The following is a 19,962-nucleotide window of genomic DNA, read 5'->3' as shown; positions in this document are numbered from 1 at the left end:
AAGAAAGGGAACGTGGGGGGGGGGGGTAGCCCGAAGGCCAGAGGTAATCGGTAGACTCCCCCTCAAGAGAAAATTAAAAGTTTCTTTTTAAAGCTTTTTTTGAAGAACAAACAACTAAAAAAGAAAAGTAGAGTAAGGAAATAATTCCTAAGAGTTGTGAGGCGAAAGCTAACAGCGAACCGATCAGACCGACGAAGAAGAGGTCTACTCAACGCGGCGGTAAGAAAGGAACTGGCGGGATGTCCGCGCCCACCCCTCTGGGCCTGCGCGGTGGGGTTCCTGCGCATGCCCGAGGGACTGGGCGCGAAAATCCGTTAAAAGAGCTTGCTACAGCACTGATCGATCCAGCGCGTGCGCACTAGATCCCATGGGTGTGAAGCACAGAGACCACATCAAAGATCCAGCATTTGCCCACCCCCTCAGTTGCAATGCATTTTTATGGGTGCATTTTCATACATATTCCCCATCTAGCACAAGGGGACATTTTGCTACTGTAAAATAAGGAAAACAGCAAGCCCCTGGGAGTGCAAATCCTCCAGGCCAACAGGAGTACCACGGAAGCAGTTCTTGGGGAGTGTGTCACACCACATGATTCAGCCCACACAGCCTCTGCAAGTTAGGAAAAATGAAAACACCACATGGAGATTCATGTGGACAGATTACTTACCAAGCAGGTCTGCAGGTTCAGAGTCACCAGTTCAGGACAGTGCGCGCCAATGTATTTGAGGGCTTCATCCTCCAGCTACAAATATAAATTTACAACGGGTGGGGTGAGGAAAACAGACAGAAAAAAGCAACTCATTAACAGTCAAGACAAGCTGGGGCAATGACGAGAGGCCCAAATGTGGGCAACAGAGACAACGTAGGCCTCTAAGAAGAAGACAAAGAAGAAGAGTAGAGGTTTTCGAGATGGGCAAATCCAAAGCATTTTCTCTGATCAAAAAGCGTGTCCCAGAAATCGGATTATAGCAGTCTGATAATGAGAGCCCGCTGAGTTTAGGGAGAGAGAGAGAGAGAAGAGAAAGGATTGGATTAATACCCCGCCCTTCACTATCTGAAGGAGTCTCAAGGCAGCTTACAATCTCCTTTCCCTTCCCCTCCCCACAACAGAAACCCTGTGAGGAAGGTGGGGCTGAGAGAACAGCTCTGAAGGAACTTGTAACTGACCCAAGGTCACACCAGTAGCTGCATGTGGAGGAGTGGGGAATCAAACCCGGTTCTCCCAGATTAGAGTCCGCGTTCCTAACCACCACACCAAACTTTGCTCACCGATATCTTTTGGTCTTTCTTTGCCAAGATCTTTACCCCCTTATATGTACTACCTTACCATCCCCTGTTGCTGTAGAGCTTTATTGTTTGCTAGATTGAACATTATACCTACAATGATTTTTCAGGGGAGATTTTTGAATAGGTCCTATTCTGACAGAATCTGCCCTTGTGACCTTAACAGGATAGATTCAACCCTTCCATGCCCTGCTTGAATGCAGGTTCTTTTGAGAATACAAGGGATCACTATATTCAGCCTTTGATCAACCAACTGCTCCCCTGCACTCTGGAAACCCTGGCTCTTTTGCACAGGGATAAGGATCCTAAAAACTGCAAAATTTGTCTCAAGTCTTTTTAGCCCTTGCATTAAAAAAAAAAGATGCAGAAGAAGCAAGTCTCTTCTGCTTAAGATCTGTGAATCAATGCGCTTCTAAGGGTATAAAAGGAAAGAGGAGGTTTTGATACCCCACTTTTCCCTACCTTAAGGAGTGTCAAAATGGCTTACAATCTCCTTCCCTTCCTCTACCCACAACAGGCAGCTTGTGAGGTATGTGGGGCTGGGAGAGTTCTGAGAGAAATGTGACTGGCCCAAGGTCACCCGGCAGGCTTCATGTGGAGGAGTGGGGATTCAAACCTGGCTCTCTGGATTAGAGTTCACCGCTCTTAACCACCACACCACACTGGCTCTCCCCAGTGGTTTCTGCCACAACTACCACACCTTCAAAGCCATGAAAGGCTAACAAAAGCCTCTGGCCAGGATGATGCCTAACGTGGAGAAAGGATAGAAGATGCCATGCAATTAGTAGGCTTCCCCACTGAAAAGAAGAAGAGTTGGTTTTTATACCCTGCTTTTCTCTACCCTAAGAAGTCTCAAAGTGGCTTACAAAATCCTTCCCTTTCTCTTCCCACCACAGGCACCTTGTGAGGTAGATGGGGCTGAGAGAGGTCTGAGAGAACTGTGACTGGCCCAAGGTCACCCACCAGGCTTGATGTGGAGGTGGAATGGGGAATCAAACCCGGTTCTCCAGATTACAGTCCGCCACTCTTGACCACAACACCACACTGGCCTCCCTCAGCAGCCCTGAGCACTCTGTGTGGTGTGGCAGTCCCAGATTTCCTTGACTGAGCCTTCAAAATACTTGGTCTCTTCATGGAGAGATTCAAAAATATCACCGTTTCGCTACTCAGGTGTGATGCCTCTGAGCCTGCTGGAATTGGCATGTGTGAGTTTTGTTGACTTATTTCTAGCATAACTATTTCTTTGGAGAGCCAGTTTGGTGTAGTGGTTAAGTGTGCGGACTCTAATCTGGGAGAACCAGGTTTGATTCCCCACTCCTCCGCTTGCACCTGCTGATGTGACCTTGGGTCAGTCACAAGCTCTGGCACAGCTGTCCTTGAGAAAGAACAGTTTCTGTCAGAGCTCTCTCAGCCCCACCCACCTCACAGGGTGTCTGTTGTGGGGAGGGGAAGAGGAAGGAGTTTGTAAGCCGCTCTGAGACACCTTTGGGTAGTGAAGGGTGGGGTATAAATCCAATCTCTTCTTCTTCTTCTTTGTTCCCAGTGAGTGCGAGTTGAGGGTTTTTTAAAGCATTACATTTTTGAAAAGGCAAAAAAAAAAGTTGTTTCTGCCACTGAAAATGTTACAGATGTCCTCAGAGCCAGGAAAAAAGAGGGCAAACAACAGAAAACCAGGGCCACAGTTCCATCAATATTTATTCCTCTCAGAATTCCATTAATAAGATAAAAGCGTAAGCTATTTTTAAAATTAATCTGGGTTCTAAAATTATTAATCCGGTTTCTAAAATTAGGTCCACATTTGAAGAGAAGAAGAAGAGATTGGATTTATACCCCGCCCTCCACTACCCAAAGGAGTCTCAGGGCGGCTTACAGACTCCATTCCCTCCCCCTCCCCACCACAGACACCCTGTGAGGCAGGTGGGGCTGAGAGAGCTCTGAGAGAAACTGCTCCGTCAAGGACAGCTCTGACAGAACTATGGCTTGCCCAAGGTCATCCAGCAGGTGCAAGTGGAGGAGTGGGGAATCAAACCCAGTTCTCCCAGATTAGACTCCACGCACTTAACCACTACACCAAACTGGCTTTCTAAATTTGCTAAAACTCCTAACTGGGGCTTCTTTCTTTGCAGGTTGTGGTGACGCTCTCTGGGCAACCAACTGCAAACCTGCTTTTCCTCCACTGCCCCCTTCCCTTTACAGAACAACACACAACAGTCATAAAAACGTCAAGAGAAGCTGTGCTGAATCAGGCCAATGGCCCATCCAGTCCAACACTCTGTGCCACACAGTGGCCAAAGCCCAGGGGCCATCAGAAGGTCCACCAGTGGATCCTCTCAAGGGAGATAATACACGCAAGCAACCTTCTGTGTATGAGCAGACAACGTAGATACAATCTAGTCTGGTGCCCTCTAAATGATGCCAGTTTCAATCGCCTGCATCATCTGCACTAAGACATTTTTGGAGACATCCATCCTCAGGAAAAGCTGTTGATTGGCTTGTGGATCATGTGTCTGGCTATGGAAGCTGAGGTTTTCCTTTTTGTTATAAGAAAGTGCTGCGGCAAGTGCTGCAGTAGTACCACAGATGCAGTTGTTTGGGCTAGGTTTCAGGAAGGAAGCACAGGGAGCCAAGCCCAGCAGGGCTTAGTGGTTAGACTAGGATCTGGCAGACCCAGGTTCAAATCCTAGCTCTGCCATGGAAGCCCACTGGGTGGCCTTGGGCCAGTCACTCTCTCTCAACCTAACCCACCACCCAGGGCTAACATCCCCTTGTCTCCCCACTGAACTGAACACTGTTCTCCAATTATTTGTTTCCAACGTGATGCATTACAGCCCAAGACTCGTTCTGCCTTTCCTCCACGTTAAACTAATCTAGATTCAATCCACCCTTGCCTGCCCTGGAGAGGAGTACCTGTGTGCAGCCTTTAAGAAACAGGGCTTTGAGTCCACCGCAGCCTCTCACCAAAGCCTGGATGCCATCTTTTGTCACTTGGTCACACCAGGAGATGTTGAGCTGCTCCAGCAGGGGGCACCCCTCGCTTGTGAGGTGAAAGGGGAAGAGGGTAGTGGGGGGGAAAGCAGGCAGAAGAGTCAGAGAGAAAAAAAATCCTGGCTTTCAGGACAAGAGAGTTTTAACCTCTTGCCTGCCCATCATTACTCAAGTCTGTGAATAACTGATGCCCCCGCTCGGAGCAGCCTCCAGGACTACCACCAAATGCATGCACTGTTAAAACGATTGGCAAGCGGTGGGTGCAAGGTGGCCAGAATTCCCCACAGGAACACCCTACTCGGAAAAAGGAACAGGTGCGTGTATGCACCTCACACACTGGCCACGCCCCCCAGAGACCCTGGGTGCAGGGGAGGGGAGGGAAAAGGACATGGAAAACAATGGCCGGCGAACAGGGAGTTCCCGTCTGAGTGAATGGCAGGCAACGGGCACTCCTGTGAGGCCCGGTAATTTTGTTGACTTTGCCTGATCCCAACACAGATGAGAAGCCTTCTTCCTCGTCTCCTGAGTAGGGATGCCAGCCTCCAGGTGGGGCCAGAATTACAGCTCATCTCCAGACCAATGTTCCGTCTAAGCTGTGGAGTCTTGTGGGCAAGGATTCCACTTTGTGAGCTGCTGGCATTTAAGCTGTGAGCGGGCGATTTGGCTGCTGCATAAATTAATCTGCTCCGGAGCCGTCCTTCCTGAGCAGAGACGAAAATGCGTGAGCCGGAGGCTAAAAAAAACCCTAGCTCACATTGACAGCTTAGAGGGAACACTGCTCCAGATGACAGAGATCAATTCCCCTGGAGGAAATGGATACTTCGGAGGGTGGACTCTGTGGGCACTGTACTCTGCTGAGGTCCCCCGTCCTCCCCAGGCTCCACCCCCACATCTCCAGGAGTTTCCAAACTTGGAGCTGACAACTGTACACCCCCCACCCACACACACACACACACCAGGGGGGACCTGGCAACCCTACTCCTAAGGGTGACCTTTCAGACTGAGAGAGAGAGCACCCAAGGGGATATTTAGGGGTCATTTTCAGTTTCCTTGAATCCACTAAATGAGACACCAGCGAGGAAGGAGTAAAGTGTCCTTTCCTCTAAATTCCATCTCCGGGAGGCCTTTCTGCCAGCAACTACTGAAGCAAATAAGCAAGTATATATTGATCAAATAAGCATAACAGCAAGTATGATATGAATCAAATAAGCATAACAACAAGTATGATATAAATCAATTGGCCAAAGTGCAATAATAAAGCATAATAGAAACAAGACTTGTTTCTATTATGCTTTATTACTGCACTTTGGCCAACTGATTTATATCATACTTGTTGTTATGCTTATTTGATTCATATCATACTTGCTGTTATGCTTATTTGATCATTATATACTTGCTTATTTGCTTGTGCGTTATTTTTTGCTGGTGGTGTTCTTTTTTGTTTCTAGCAGCTACTGAAGACCTGAAGCAAAGCAAGATTAAATGAAGGGAAGTGTGCACATCCACCACAAAGGTATATATATATATTTTTTTTAAATCAACAAGGCCTCACTAGGACTATACATTAAGCGATCCAAGGTTAAAAGGTGTACTCACGGGAGCTGCAAATCACTCACCTCACTGCTTTGAGGGACAGGTTGGTTATTGAAGTGCAGGAAGCCAGATCAAGATGCCGGAGTTTGGAGCAGAACTTGCTAAGGCTTGTACAGGTACTGAAGGAGAACAGAAGACACAGAGATGCCGCGTTAGGACTGTGCCACCGCAGGGGACTGGCCTTTTTCACAGCAGTCAACTGAAGGATCAAACCAACCAGCCATTTTCAACACTTTGGGAAATGTGACATATATAATTTTCTCTTTTTAACACAAACTGGGAGGGGCATTTGGGAGGCAGAAGCAACAAGTTAAAAAAGAAAGAAAGAGTGAACAGAAAGAACTCAACTACCCAGATGCTTTTGTTTTTTTCTGTGGGTGCATACATCAATGTTTTAAATAGAATTAACTGTGTGAATATTTTTGAAAATAAAACAGACTTCCACATCTCCCCCCCCCCCAAATGATGAGTTGTGCCTTGACAGTAGTCCGTGCATCTAGAAAAGTGAGGAAGTTCGATTTTGGATGGTAGGGGGAGGAGAACAGGAAGGACAAAACGCTTGTGTTTCCTGCTCCCACTGTGTTCCAGAACATCCAAGCCCATCCTCAGGGAACTGGAAACCTACAATATCATTTCATTTTATTTATATTATTCTTAAGATGATATAGAAACACAGAACTGGGACCTCAAGGATCATCTAGTCCAACCCCCTGCACAATGCAGGAAATTCACAACTACCGCCCCCGCTCACCCAGTGACCCCCCTGCTCTACACCCAGAGGAAGGGGAAGAAACCTCCAGGATCCCTGGCCGCTCTGACCTGGAGGAAAATTCCTTCCTAACCCCAAAGTGCCAATCGGCATGACCCTGGGCATGTGAGAAAGGGCCACGAGAGCCAAGCACTGGCTCATCCCTTCCTGCCCCCCCCCCAGGATCTTCCTAAATTCATTACGACTCACACAATCAACATTGTTGTCAGATGATCATCTAGCCTCTGTGAAGAAGAAGAAGAAGAAGGAGGAGGAGGAGGAGATTGGATTTATACCCCGCCCTTCACTACCCAAAGGAGTCCCAGAGCAGCTTACAATCTCCTTCCCTTCCTCTCCCCACAACAGACACCCTGTGAGGTAGGTGGGACTGAGAGACCTCTTTGAGAACTGCTCTTGAGAGAACAGCTCTTGAGAGAACTGTGGCTTGCCCAAGATCACCCACCTGGCTGCATGTGGAGGAGTGGGGAATCAAACCCGGTTCTCCCAGATTAGAGTCCATGCTCCTAACCACTACACTAAACTGGCTCTTAAAAACCTGCAAAGAAAGAGAGCCCACAACCTCCCAAGGAAACCTACTGCACTGAAGAACCACTTTAACTGTCAGGAAGTTCTTCCTACTTTTAGCCAAAAATTCTTGATTTAATTTCAATCTGTTGGTTCCGGTCCAGCCTTATAGGGCAACAGAAAATGACTCCCGTCCATTCTTGAATACTTGAAGCTGGCTATCATATCACCTCCCGGTCATCTCCTCTCCAGGCTAAACATATCCAGCTCCTTCAACCTTTCCTCACAGGACTTGGGTCTCCAGAACCCTCGCCATCTTTGGTGCCCCTCCTCTGAGAACATTCCAGCTTGTCCACATCCCTCTTAAACTGTGGTGCCCCAAAATGAACACAGTATTCCAAGTGAGGTCTAACCAAAGCAGAGACATGATGTAGCCTTCTATTTTTTTTAAATCAACATTATTATTATTATTATTACATCTATTGGATTCTGCATTTTGGAATCCCACATCAAGGATTCTGGTAGGGAAAATGTGACAGAGTACAGTTGTTCTGTGCAAGCTACATGGCACCGTAGGCTATGACCTCCTCCCTGTCCAAAATGAGCATGATGGACCATTTGGGGCAGAACTTTGTAGTTCAACATGTAATGGCGGGGAAGGGATTGCCAGGCAGAGATTCAAGAGGCAGTGGCCCATTGACTTCCTAACTTTCTCAACCCCACCCCCAAAAAGGTGTGTGTGTGGGGGGGGGGGAAGATGTGTTTCTATGGCTGGAAAGCTTCAAGGGTACAAGAAATTTTCCAGCCATAGAAACACATCTTCCCCCACATACATACACCAGGGCTATTTTTGGGCAGGAACGCACAGGAATGGAGTTCCGGCTGGCTTCCGAGTTGGCCACGCCCAGCAGGAACTCATTAGCATAATAGACCACACCCAACAGCAGAAACTCATTAGGATTGGCTACAGTAGGGGTGTGTGGCCTAACATGCAAAGGAGTTCCTGCTACAAAAAAGCCCTGGGTTTTGACAACAAACAAGGTAAGCAGAATAACAAGCAAAAGGTGGGTGTGGCTGGATGACCACACTTCTGGTAACATGGGGGTGCGGCCTAATATGCCAATGAGCTGTGCTGTCATGGGTGTGGCCTAATATGCTAATGAGCTTCTGCTGTTGGGTGTGGCCTATTATGCTAATGAGTTCCTGCTGGGCTTTATCTACAAAAAGAGCTCTGCATACACCTGTTATCTCTAATCCGTTCACCTGCCTTTGAGATGGTGGAAGGTTTGTGTTCCTCCCACTGAGTGAAAGCTCCAAGTAATTAGCCCTGGGCAGGAACACACAACCCAGTGATATTACTTTCTACCAAGAAATAAAGAGAACACTGTCCATATGTATGATCCCCAAACAGCCACTGGCTTTATTACCCTTCTTCTACCCACAAGCAGGAACCACCATTTCTGCTCATATACCTACAACCCACCAGTCCTTCATTACATGGAATGCTCTACCCTGCAAAATTAAAGTTACTTTACAAGTTACTGTCAAATCCCAAGGCCACTTACGCATCTGTGATCTTGGTGCAGCCGTTTAGGTTCAGCACTTCAATATTTCTGCAGTTCTGTGCAAACGTCCTGCAGAGCAGAGAGGAAAAAAACACTGCTTTTCACACTTATTAAAACAACATGCATTTCATATTGGCATCTGCTTTTGAAAAACTCTTCCATTCACTGGGGGTAACACATGCAGTGGCACCGCAGGACAATTCTTCCCAGCTTCATAAGCAATATGAACAATGACTCAGAGAAAGGAACAGGGCCAGCTAGGGAAATGCCTTTGCTGCAATAACAGTGGGCACAGAGTCATAGCAATCTTGGCGTTGACCAACGGGAGAGCCCACCACTAGAGGAGATAGCTAGTCATACTCTTAGAGAACTGGACCAAAGAGCTTGCCTGACAGAACAGAGAAAACATAAATATCCTAGAGGCTAGTGGAACACAGGTCAGATCAACACAGGTCAGAATCTTCTGGCACAGAAGCCTTCCCTGGAAGCTCAGATCAGAGTTGTACGCTGGGTTGTTTTGACCCTCAGAGGCCTAGAAAAAAAATTACCTGTGAGTACAGGGGCCTTCAGGTTCTTAAGGAAAGGTTAATCGCACTCTCCACCTGCCATTAGAGCAGGGGTCTTCAACAAGGTGCCCATGGGCACCATGACACCCGCCAGATGTTTTTAGGATGTGGATGGGGCCAGGTTGGGCCAGGTTGGGCAAGGCTTCTGACTGACTACTGGAAATCTGATTGGCTGTGAATTTTTTTTGAAAATGTTGCTTTTGGCAGCAGCTGCCACCACAGCACAAGGATCAACACTGTGTTACTGAAGTTAAGCTGTGGCAATCGTTTCACGGCTGGTTCTGCCCGCTGTGGCAGCCATTTTGTTGAAGTGCCTGGTATGCCGTGTCAGAAATCCAAATGGGCTCGCAAACTCAAAAGGTTGCCCCCCCCCTGCATTGGAGGCATGGCTTTGCTGAGCAGCAAGATAAACCTTTTGGCCCAATCAGAATGTGGGGTGCTCAGACGTCCTGCCAAAGGAGGATCTGGCCAATAAACTATTTCCCCAGGACCCCGGGATTCTTTGCACACAGTATGCAAATAAGACAGGTGGAATATAGTGGGGAATGAATGGGTACCAAGCAGGCGGGCGTTCTCCACTGATCCCCCTGGATCGACAGCTGTTAGGTCACTGAGACAGATGGCCTGGTGTGACATCCATATGCTAATCTCTGAACACCCGGCCCTCTTATGGGATGCTGACATACACTTTGCTCATCTCAGTACGAAGGAGTTTGTGGTTCAACTGAAAACTCCCTCGGGATTTAGTCTCTTTCTACCCCAAAACACAGAGGTGAGCCGCAATACATATACAGTGATTCAGTCTGAGCAAGTTTGTAATGTGTTCATGGCTAAGGACCTATTTAGATGCACACCTGCAGTGGTATGACTGCTGGAGTCCAGTGATTGCATGGGATCCAAACAGCTTTTCTCCTGGTAACGAAAGGGAGGAAGGGGGTCTCTTTTGACCACCAAAAATGTTGTGCAGGAGATCACTGAACCTTCATAGACAAAAGCCATGTGAGAAGGGGAGCTCTGGTAGGGAGGGGGATTGGGCAAGACAGAGCAAAAATGGTTGATGGATCCAACCAATTGTGTATTATGCTGACAGGGAAAGCCATGGCTACAACGGTATGCGGCAGTGCCGTTCACAGTAACCAGATGGATGGAGGCTATATAAGAGGGAGCAGCTTAAGAGCAGCCTTGCGATGTTCCTTGTACTGTACGGAGGATGCCTAAATTGAGATACGAACTTGGGTTTCCTCAACCCAGGTTTGTCATTCTACAGTCCCTGGATCACAATCTATTGAGAAGAATACAGAGGTCACTTAGTTCTGGGATGCTATAACCTCTGTTGTTACACCTGAATAAATCTGTGAGTCAATAAGCTACCAAGTAAAAATGCTCCAGATGCCTGTTGGCTATCAAAATTAAAATCTTTGTTACGGTAAACAAACATGAAAATCAGACCTGTTTACCTTAATGCATTGTCTCCAACGCCTTGGCATCCGCGCAAGCTCAGCTTTCGCAAGAAACCCCCACATCTTTTAGAAATATTCTCTACTACTCGTCCCTGTAATCAGATCAGGAAGAGAAAGCCACTGATATGATAGCCTGAAATAACTAGCAGAACCCACAATGCCTTACTAAACTCTCCAAGCAGCAAATCTCTCCCACCCCCCCATCCCACTTCTTTGGTAAAAATGTCAATACCATCTTTCCTTCCCTATCCTCTTCCTGCCCTTTTCCACCACACCTTGCTGTCCTTCCTCCACCTTTCCCCTGTCCATCTGAAATCACACATCATTTATATTCTACAGAATACCTGGCATGCAACAGACACAACAAAACAAGTAGATCTGAGACCACTTCATCTAATCCCCTGGGCTGCCAAGATTTACCTCTGGTCAATTGAGTCTTCCCCCAGCAAGGGCACGAATAAAAAGTTGTAATGTCATGTTTGATGATGTGGGTGTGAGAACCGAGGCATGGAAGTAAGACTGATTTTGGATAAGATGACCAAGGGAATACATTCTGATTCAGGGGTGTCGAACTCATTTGTTATGAGGGCCAGATCTGACATAAATGAGACCTTGTTGGGCCAGGCCATGTGTGTCATAAAATGTAATGCCAGGTAGCGGAGATATAAACTTTCTAAAGGACACAAACATAAAGGGTTTTTCTTTTACTTAAAATAAAAACATGCTTAAAACATTAGCACTCTTGCAATATTTTGTTTATTTAACAGTGTCTGGTAACTGACACCTCTTGCTCTGAATTACTGCATCAGCATCTGTGCTGTTGCATCCTGAGTATGCTGTTCAGGTGTGTATCTGTAAGCTGCAAACCTACAATGATGCAGCAGCAGCAGAACTGGAAGAAGAAGCAGAAGACGTCCAGTTCCACTGTGGGCCTGACAGAAGCCCTCCGGGGGCCTGATTTGGCCCCCGAGCCGCATGTTTGACACCCCTGTTCTAATCGGCACAGGTCACAGTTTATTGCCAGGCAGCTTCATAACAGTGGCTGTGAGACTGGGTTGTGGCTCGGTGGCAGAGCATCTGCTAGGCACGCAGAAGGTCCCAGATTCAAACCTTGGCACCTCTAGTTAAGGATATGGCAGTAGATGATGAGAACCTCTGCCTGAGACCCTGGAGGTCTGCTGCCAGTCTGAGTAGACAAGACTGACTTTGATAAACTGATGGTGTGAGTCAGTATAAGGCAGTTTCACGTGTGGGCAGTTTATGAGAACAGAAAGGGGTGTGAGATATTTTGGTGCCTGAAGAAGACTGCCCGAACGACACTCTCCCTCCCACCTCAGTGGTAAATACATCATCATAAACCAAATGAATTGATCATTTCCAGACCTTCCAGGTTATCCCACATGTCCCAGACAGAATCAGGCTGCTACACCTGGCCTAGCTGCGTTGTGTGTCTTAACGGCACAACATTCTTGAGAAATTATGTGGCCCATGGGGTCGCGAAGAGTCGGACTCGGCTGTGCGACCGAATGACGACGACGACACTAAATGGGGGTTCTGCCCCCCCATACAAACACACACAAAAGGTTCTCTCCCAAGAATTAACAACTGCTTTCGTATTAAGGTAAAGGTAAAGGCTTCCCTTGCTTGAAAGCCAGTCGAATCCGACTCTAGGGTTGCGGTGCTCATCTCCGTTTCAAAACAAGAAGAGCCACCGCTGTCCGAAGACGTTTCCGTGGTCATGTGGCTGGCATGACTAAACACCGAGGCACACGGAAAGCTGTTCCCTTCCCACCAAAGTGGTACCTATTTATCTACTTGCAATTTCTTGCTTTCGAACTGCTAGGTTCCATACAGAATGATTTAACGTCGTTTTTAGCATCTGAAATGGCTGCCACGGCTGTGAAGGCTCCCCGGAGCTAGGGACTAAAAAAATTAATTGTTCCTGTCTCTGGGGAAGAGAGGCAAAAGGTAATCTTACGCAGTGCCGTAATTACGGTTTAACAAGAGAAATGGCTTTTGCACATCACTTAATTATACCTCTATGTCCCTCTGGAAATCAAACAGGTCAATGCGTTGCCAGTTGCTGCCATCCAGGGCCAGGACGTTCCATGCCTGTAGAGAAAGGCGGGGAAGAGAAGGGAAGTCAAATCGGTAGTCAGATAAGGGGGGGGGGAGATGAAAGGCAAATGGCATCTGTGGTCAGATTCAGATCCACACTATTGGCTGCTAATGGAGTGTTTATTATTTATTTATTTATTCATTCATTCATCTATCTATCGAATTTATATCCCACCCTCCCTGCCAAGGCAGGCTCAGGGCAGCTCACATCAAATATAGAACAGTTAAAACAAAGATTAAAAAGGAGCAATACAATTATAGATTTTATAAAATATAAAGTGCTAGTTTATGTCAGGTGGTGTTTGCCATGAGAGCCAGCAGACCCCTGCAAGACAGGACCCAGCCAGGTATCAATGATTTTGGGTGGCAACCAGACTACAGGGAAATGGTTTAAATCAATGGCTGGTTGTTCTGCTGACTATTTGGGACTTCAGATAAATAAAGAGAAACTGCAGACAACTTTTGTACAGGCGTGCGTATGCATCAGCAGAACTTCTGCACTCCCCAAATAGGGAAAGCTATGATTTACGCTACATTCTTTACACAGACCAACAGGAAACGTCTACATTAAGGGTGTGTGCTTGGTATATAAACAGCGGAATAAATATCCAAAAATACCTTATTGGAATTATTGGTATTGTTCGAGTATTTATTTAGCCGAATACAGATTAGAAAATCTGATCCAGCTACTGAAATAGCTGCACCTGAATAAAAGCCAATATTGTTCGGCTTTTATTCAAGCAGGGTAGAAGGCATTTGAAGAGACTGTGGTCTCTTTAAATGCCTTCTGAGTTCACTTGCTGTGCCGCCGTGGTGTGACTTAGCGAGTGAACTCAGCAGGCATTTAAAGAGACAGGTCTCTTTAAATGCCTTTCCCCCCTCCATTGGTTTCAATGGATAATGGAGGCACCTTCTTTGGAGGCCCATATAATTGGACCCCCTGGTCCAATCTTTTTAAAACGTGGCGGGGGGGGGTTGAGCCCCCCAGCCCTGAACACCCCCAGATCGATTCTCCATTTATACCCTATGGGGATGATATCCATAGAGTATAATAGAGCCAAATAAATTCAAGTTTTCTGAATATTTACCCGAATCCCAATATTTTTCGGGTCCAATAGACCTGAATCAGAAAAAAAAAACCCACAAATTTTTTTTGCATACCCCTAGTCTACTCATTTGCTTTGGGGTTGCTTTAGTTTGGGCACCAGTGCCCTCTGAGACCCAGACAGCAGGTTTCCTTATGAAAGGAATGGGAGGTAGGTTTCCTTGTGAAAGTCAAGGAAAAGCAAAAAGGAAAGGAAGGAAGGAAGGAAGGAAGGAAGGAAGGAAGGAAGGAAGGAAGGAAGGAAGGAAGGAAGGAAGGAAGGAAGGACCACAGCCCGTCTAGTAAAGTGCCCTGTTTTCAACAATGACCAGCATGATGCCTCCAACACACCTACAGACAGATCCCTACTTATTCCCTATTTATTTCAAAAACTTTTTTTTCTTGGAGTGCAGAGGTTTCAATTGCTAAGACCCATCATTCGTTTAAACTAATCACCCTGACAACATCACATGTCATTTTTTTCCGTCTGGAATTTACTGTCATTTTCATCAGATGACCCCAAGAATGAGACAGAGCAAAAATATCTATCCCCCTCTCTTGATATTATTCATAATTTTACAGACCTCTTATCATGTCCCATTGCAGTTGTCCCCCCCCAAAGAAACCCCTGAAAAAGTTCCTGACATTGCTTTCCTCAAAGGGAAGGTACTTTAAGTCTTTGAATACTTTGGTGTTTTTTGTTTTTTTTACCCTTTCCAGCTCTATGATAACTTTTTTTTACATGGGGCAAATACAAAGCTATGGGGCATTTACATATGGAATATCATCTACAACTGTACAGGGTATTCCATATGTGACTGCCCCATAACTTTATAAAAAGTGATTATGCTACTGGCCTTTTTAATTTTCAACACTTCTAACAATCCTTGCCCAATTCATTTGCCAGGGATCTGCCATAATACCAAGATCTCTTTCCTAGGCAGTCACAGAGAGTTCAGAACATGCAAACGCAGGAATTCCTCCCCCCCCAACATGAAGGACACGTAGCCAACGGACAACACTCAGCGCCTCAGCAGAGGCTAGGTGACTCCGTCTTGGTCGGGGTGGTGGTGGTGGTGTAGCAGTCCTTGGGGGAAGACAGTAAGGAGGTCACGGCCTGGCGACCGTGAACCTCTACTTTTTGGTAGTTAGGGAAGTAGGACTGGATGACAAAGGATAGAAAAAACAGAAAGGCTTAAGGAGACCCCAGACTTGGGTGGGATACCACCCCAGAGCACTGGTATGTTAGAGGAGATGGAGGTGTCCCCAAATTAAATGCATTTCATCATTCTGTTTATGCTGCCCTGTGGATCCTTCTAGGTGAGAAGTGGGGCAGAACGCATAATACGTGAGTGGTTCTCTAGGCATCTGGCAATGCTGTACTGGAGACATACGATACGTGTGACATCATACTTCACCAGTACCCACCACACTCATCACAAATTGTGACAACCTTGCTTCCTCCTCTTCCTTTTTGCTCATATTAAGCTGTGACATATTTTGGTGACAGATACACAGCCAAGCTGTGATCTCTATGAACATGCAAGAACACCCACTTAAGTGCATCATCCTTTTGAGAAGTTTGAACCACAAGGGCATACAGAGCTATTCTTCAGTGACCGATCTCCAGCATTGCAATTCCCTTTCTCATGAGTTCCACCAAACCCAGGCATCTTTTAAGAAAGGATGCAGATTGTTTCTCTTTGGGCAAGCATTTAATGACTAGAATGAAGTGTGTCTGTGTACAGACAATAAATGGAGACACCAGTATTTACCTAGTGCTATTCTCTAATATTCAGAAGAACAAAAGAAGTAATCTTATACAGGTTATAATTTGTCCTGAGTCTTTAGGGATATGGAAGATTTTAGCAACATAGCTGACAGTACAATAGGCTGCACTGACCTTCTAAAGAAGTAAATGGCACCCACCAATTTCCTGAGAGGTGACCTGCAGCTAACCCAGCATCAGAAAAAGTGAGCAGGTTTTGCTTTCGTACCAACAGTATTCTAAATTACAGCTCCATATTAATTTTCACAGATATCAATGGAAGTGACTGAGTCCTTCTGGAGGACTATGAGGGAGCTTTGCAGTGAGCCAAAGAACCTCTGCATGCTCTGCATACAGAGAGACAGCACACAACCCCACCAACATTCTTGTCACACTGGATATGTCCAGCAAGAGAGACGGGCACACTAGCAGCAAGCCCATCATTTTGCGCAACCCAAGAGTTGCCACTTGTGTGTGTCTGCGTGAGACAAGAATGAGTGGAAATCCTACTGCATATAAGACTCACGTCATATTGACATCTCCCTGATTCTGAAACAAGCTGGACAACTGGGGGTGTCCAAGAGATGAGCAGTTAAAACCTCACCAGTACTGATATGCAAGCATTCTTACCCTGGAGACCTGAGCACAACGGCATAGGGTGACCACATCCAGGAAGGAGAATATTCTGTTAACAAACAAACAGATACAAATAACTAAGTGCTGGAACTTTCACACCATTTGCTCCCAAAGTCGTTCACATCAGGGCTCGATTTAAACTGTAGCTCAAAAGAGCTTAGTCTGGCAATCTTCTTCCAGTCCTGGGACTCAACCCTGAAACATTCAGAGTTAGACCAATGCCCGTCACTTGACTAGCAAAAACCAAAAACACGGTGAACTGACCAGTCAGTTATTTAGGAGAACTGTAACAAATATTGATTACTGGAACAGCAAACCACATATCTTCAGATATTAGTCATATTAACATATGATGAGTTATTGCAGAACCATCTTCCAACTGTTGCAACATTCTTTTTGGAAACGTTGCTATTTCTATTCTGTGGGGGGGGGGGGACATACAAGGATAGAATCTACACATCCTACACAATCCCACCCAGTGGAATGCAGTACATCTTTCAGCTAGGTTTATGCAGATTTTTTTTTTCAGATCTACAAACACAGGGGCTCCTCTCCCGACTCCAGAACTTGATTTCTACTAGGATTGTTAGTGTCAGGTGGAGAGATTACTACTGGGTTAGAAAGTGGGTGTAAAACCCAAGGTAAGCCCTAGATGCAGGCATATTACATACCTATAAGAAGTACAGGAGAAAATAAACTGTACATGGGTAATCAACACCTTCTCATCACATACATCTGATGAAGTAGTCCATGGCTTATGAATGCTTATGTTACAATAAATGTTATATCAAGGTTACATGCACTCAGCACTAAAAATAAATTCTGTACCAAGGTAATTTAAACTTTGTGCCAAATCTAAACCACATAACCAGGACAGAAATGCAAAATTGCTTATTTAACACGATTTATTCTATGGGTTTGGGTTTTTTTACCATTCTGCATCAATTATTCTGGTTTTGCTAGTCATGAAGAGAGGAAAGGAGCTTTGCAAAGTGCTGTCATCGTGCCCTCAGCCATTGAAAATATTATTCAACCCCTCTCTCTTTGGCTTCTGAGATTTCAGTAGGTGAGGGCTGCAACTTTCAGCCTTATCTGCACAGCCATAAAGGCTGCCGTTCTTTTCTTTTCTTTTTAATGAAAGCAGAAACACTCTGAAAACTGAGTTTTGCATCTAGTATCACAATTCTGTAGCTTTTCTGTGCTTGTACAGAAACAGAGCCTGCACATTCCTGCCCTCAGTTTCCTGCCATGAAATAGCTTGCCCTTTGCCAGTACAGAATACAACTGGTTTCCTGATTACTTTTACAATCCAAAATTCCTTTTTTGGATATAACGGTTCCTGGAATTTTCCCTTATTTCCCCCCCCCGCCCCCAATATGCACACACATGCTGAGAAGCTGCACTATATCATACCCACAGAAAAGCAGTGACTACAAGTAAAACAGACAGCAAGTGAAATCAAGGCACAAATCTGAATAAGTTCATAATCATGGACGGGAACGACAGGATTAACCCGCACTGTCTCTTCCAAGTTGTCTTTTGGTTAAGGAACCACCCTGCAAACCTTCCAAGAACAGGAACCTTCCCACAACTAAAAACAGCACTCAAAGCTTACTAAAAGCTCAGTGCGAATGCTCTCTTAGCCCTGTCAGATCAGCTTTACAAGACTGTCTGTAGCCAGGCTAGACAAGGCAGCCACATGCCCTAGAGGAGTAGGGAGCTCATGACGCAGGTCTTCTCTTTGTCAGCCTGAACCGGAGGTTGGAAAGAGAGAGCGGTTATAAGAATCTGGTCTAGAAACAATCCCCGCCAGTACCCCCCCCTATTTGCAAACCCACAATGCAGTTAAGTAAGTCCTTTTGTGCCAGTGTCTTTGTCCACACCTCCCCTTTCCAACATTATGAATTCTTCCCATCACCCAATGGTTGGCCAAAGGAAGGCCGATACTGAGTGTGTGTGTGTGGAGGGAATAAGCAAGAGTCCAGGAGCACCTTAAAGACTAACGAAATTTATGGCAAGTGAGTCACTGCTCACTTCTTCAGTGATTCACGAAAAGCTCCTCCCCTGCCACAAATTTTGTTAGTCTTTAAGGTACTCCTGGACTCTTGCTCTTTTCTACTGCTACAGACAGACTAATGCCACTACCCATCATGGGTAAGGAGTAGATAACGACATAAGGGAAGCTATTGCTATCTTCTAGTGGACCATCTTCTCAAAATGAAATTTATGCAAAGCGGAATTTACACAAAACTCCCAAAGCTTAGACATGAACATTGGGAGCAATGAGATGTGAGTTAGATCAGTTTCCCTGTGTTTTGCACACTTAGCATTTGGAACATACATACAAGGGAGTAGATCCTTCCTCGAGCTCCATCATGACCTCCTAACAAGAGCCGAGAGAACCCTCTTGAGGTTACAGACTGTGAACTGTGTGAGCCAGTAAAGCAGAGGCAAGCACAGACACAGCCTAAAGCTCTATTGACGCTACGAATAATACCATCTGACTGTCATGACTTTACCTGAAAGAATCCTGGGAATTGTAGTTTGGTTTGGTGCATAGAATTCTGTTACACATTACTCTGTCTGCCCTGCCCACCCTCAGCTGTGAATGACATTTCCATAGGGTCCTAGAGAAGAAGGAACAGTTCTTAATTTGGCTAAAGTTTATCATGTGGACACGCATTCCATGCTACATCTCAAATGTGTACCCCTGCTTGCCCTGGAGAGATGCCAAAGTACAACCATCATTATTATCTGGACCAAAGTAAGATTGAATGATGGGAGTGGTCTTAAATGTGTGTTTCAGTATTACTTTTGTTTTAAAGATACACTTTTAACATTAATATAATAATAACCAAAGGGCTGGAAACATCATAAACAAACAGTTAAAATAATCTTGAATCCTCTTAGCCCTGAGAAGGGAGAAGACGGGATTAAAAGTCCAAGGACGCAACCCATCTCCCATGGAAGGCATAAAAACAAAATTCATGGCCTCCCAACTCCCATTAAAGCATTGTTCATCTACAAAAATACAGCTGAGAGTCACCTGTTAAAAGAATAAGCAGTTAACTGAACCTATACCCTACCGAGAGACACACAGAAAATTTAAGAGAAAACAACCCGCTTTTAATTGTTTGTGTGTGTGTGTGTACGTACATGCATCCATGATCTCAATCAGTTACACAAAGACAACCAGCCTGTTAGTGATTTGCCCATCTCTGCTTTTAAGACTAATACAATTTCAATCCCTTGCATGTTTAATTAACTTTTTGACCTCTGTGGCTTAACATTTTCAGAATGGGTGGACCACATGATAGCCACAAGCAAGAGAATGGTTGAACAGTGGCCCCAATCCAGGGAACTGAAGGAGCCATAGATCACTGTTCATGCTTCCATACCTGTAGATAAACAGTGCACACTTACGGTACTGAGAGACTTTCAATGGTGGCATGAGGATATAGTCTTTCAAGACTACTCACACAGAAGAGGAAGAAGAGGAAGAAGAGGAAGAAGAGGAAGAAGAGGAAGAAGAGGAAGAAGAGGAAGAAGAGGAAGAAGAGGAGGAAGAGGAGGAAGAGGAGGAAGAGGAGGAGGAAGAAGAGGAGGAGGAAGAGGAAGAAGAAGAGGAAG

General features: G+C 45.7%; 1 protein-coding gene across 1 annotated transcript in view; it reads right to left on the bottom strand.

Moving 5' to 3' along the window:
- The window catches only part of FBXL20 (F-box and leucine-rich repeat protein 20), a 119,724-nt gene that overhangs the window by 22,641 nt on the left and 77,121 nt on the right, over nt 1–19,962 (bottom strand). The window contains exons 3-9 of the mRNA XM_015413876.1: nt 16,327–16,381; nt 12,764–12,838; nt 10,724–10,818; nt 8,701–8,769; nt 5,886–5,981; nt 4,192–4,318; nt 668–742 (exon numbers count right to left, since the gene is read on the bottom strand). Of these exons, the coding sequence (XP_015269362.1) occupies nt 668–742; nt 4,192–4,318; nt 5,886–5,981; nt 8,701–8,769; nt 10,724–10,818; nt 12,764–12,838; nt 16,327–16,381 (592 nt within the window). The remainder of the gene's footprint in view (nt 1–667; nt 743–4,191; nt 4,319–5,885; nt 5,982–8,700; nt 8,770–10,723; nt 10,819–12,763; nt 12,839–16,326; nt 16,382–19,962) is intronic.

Source organism: Gekko japonicus, unplaced genomic scaffold (assembly GCF_001447785.1).
Source record: "Gekko japonicus isolate JY-2015 unplaced genomic scaffold, Gekko_japonicus_V1.1 scaffold1407, whole genome shotgun sequence".
Classification (NCBI taxonomy): domain Eukaryota; kingdom Metazoa; phylum Chordata; class Lepidosauria; order Squamata; family Gekkonidae; genus Gekko; species Gekko japonicus.
Note: the sequence above shows the minus strand (reverse complement) of the source record. Positions and strands in the feature narration are given on the sequence as shown.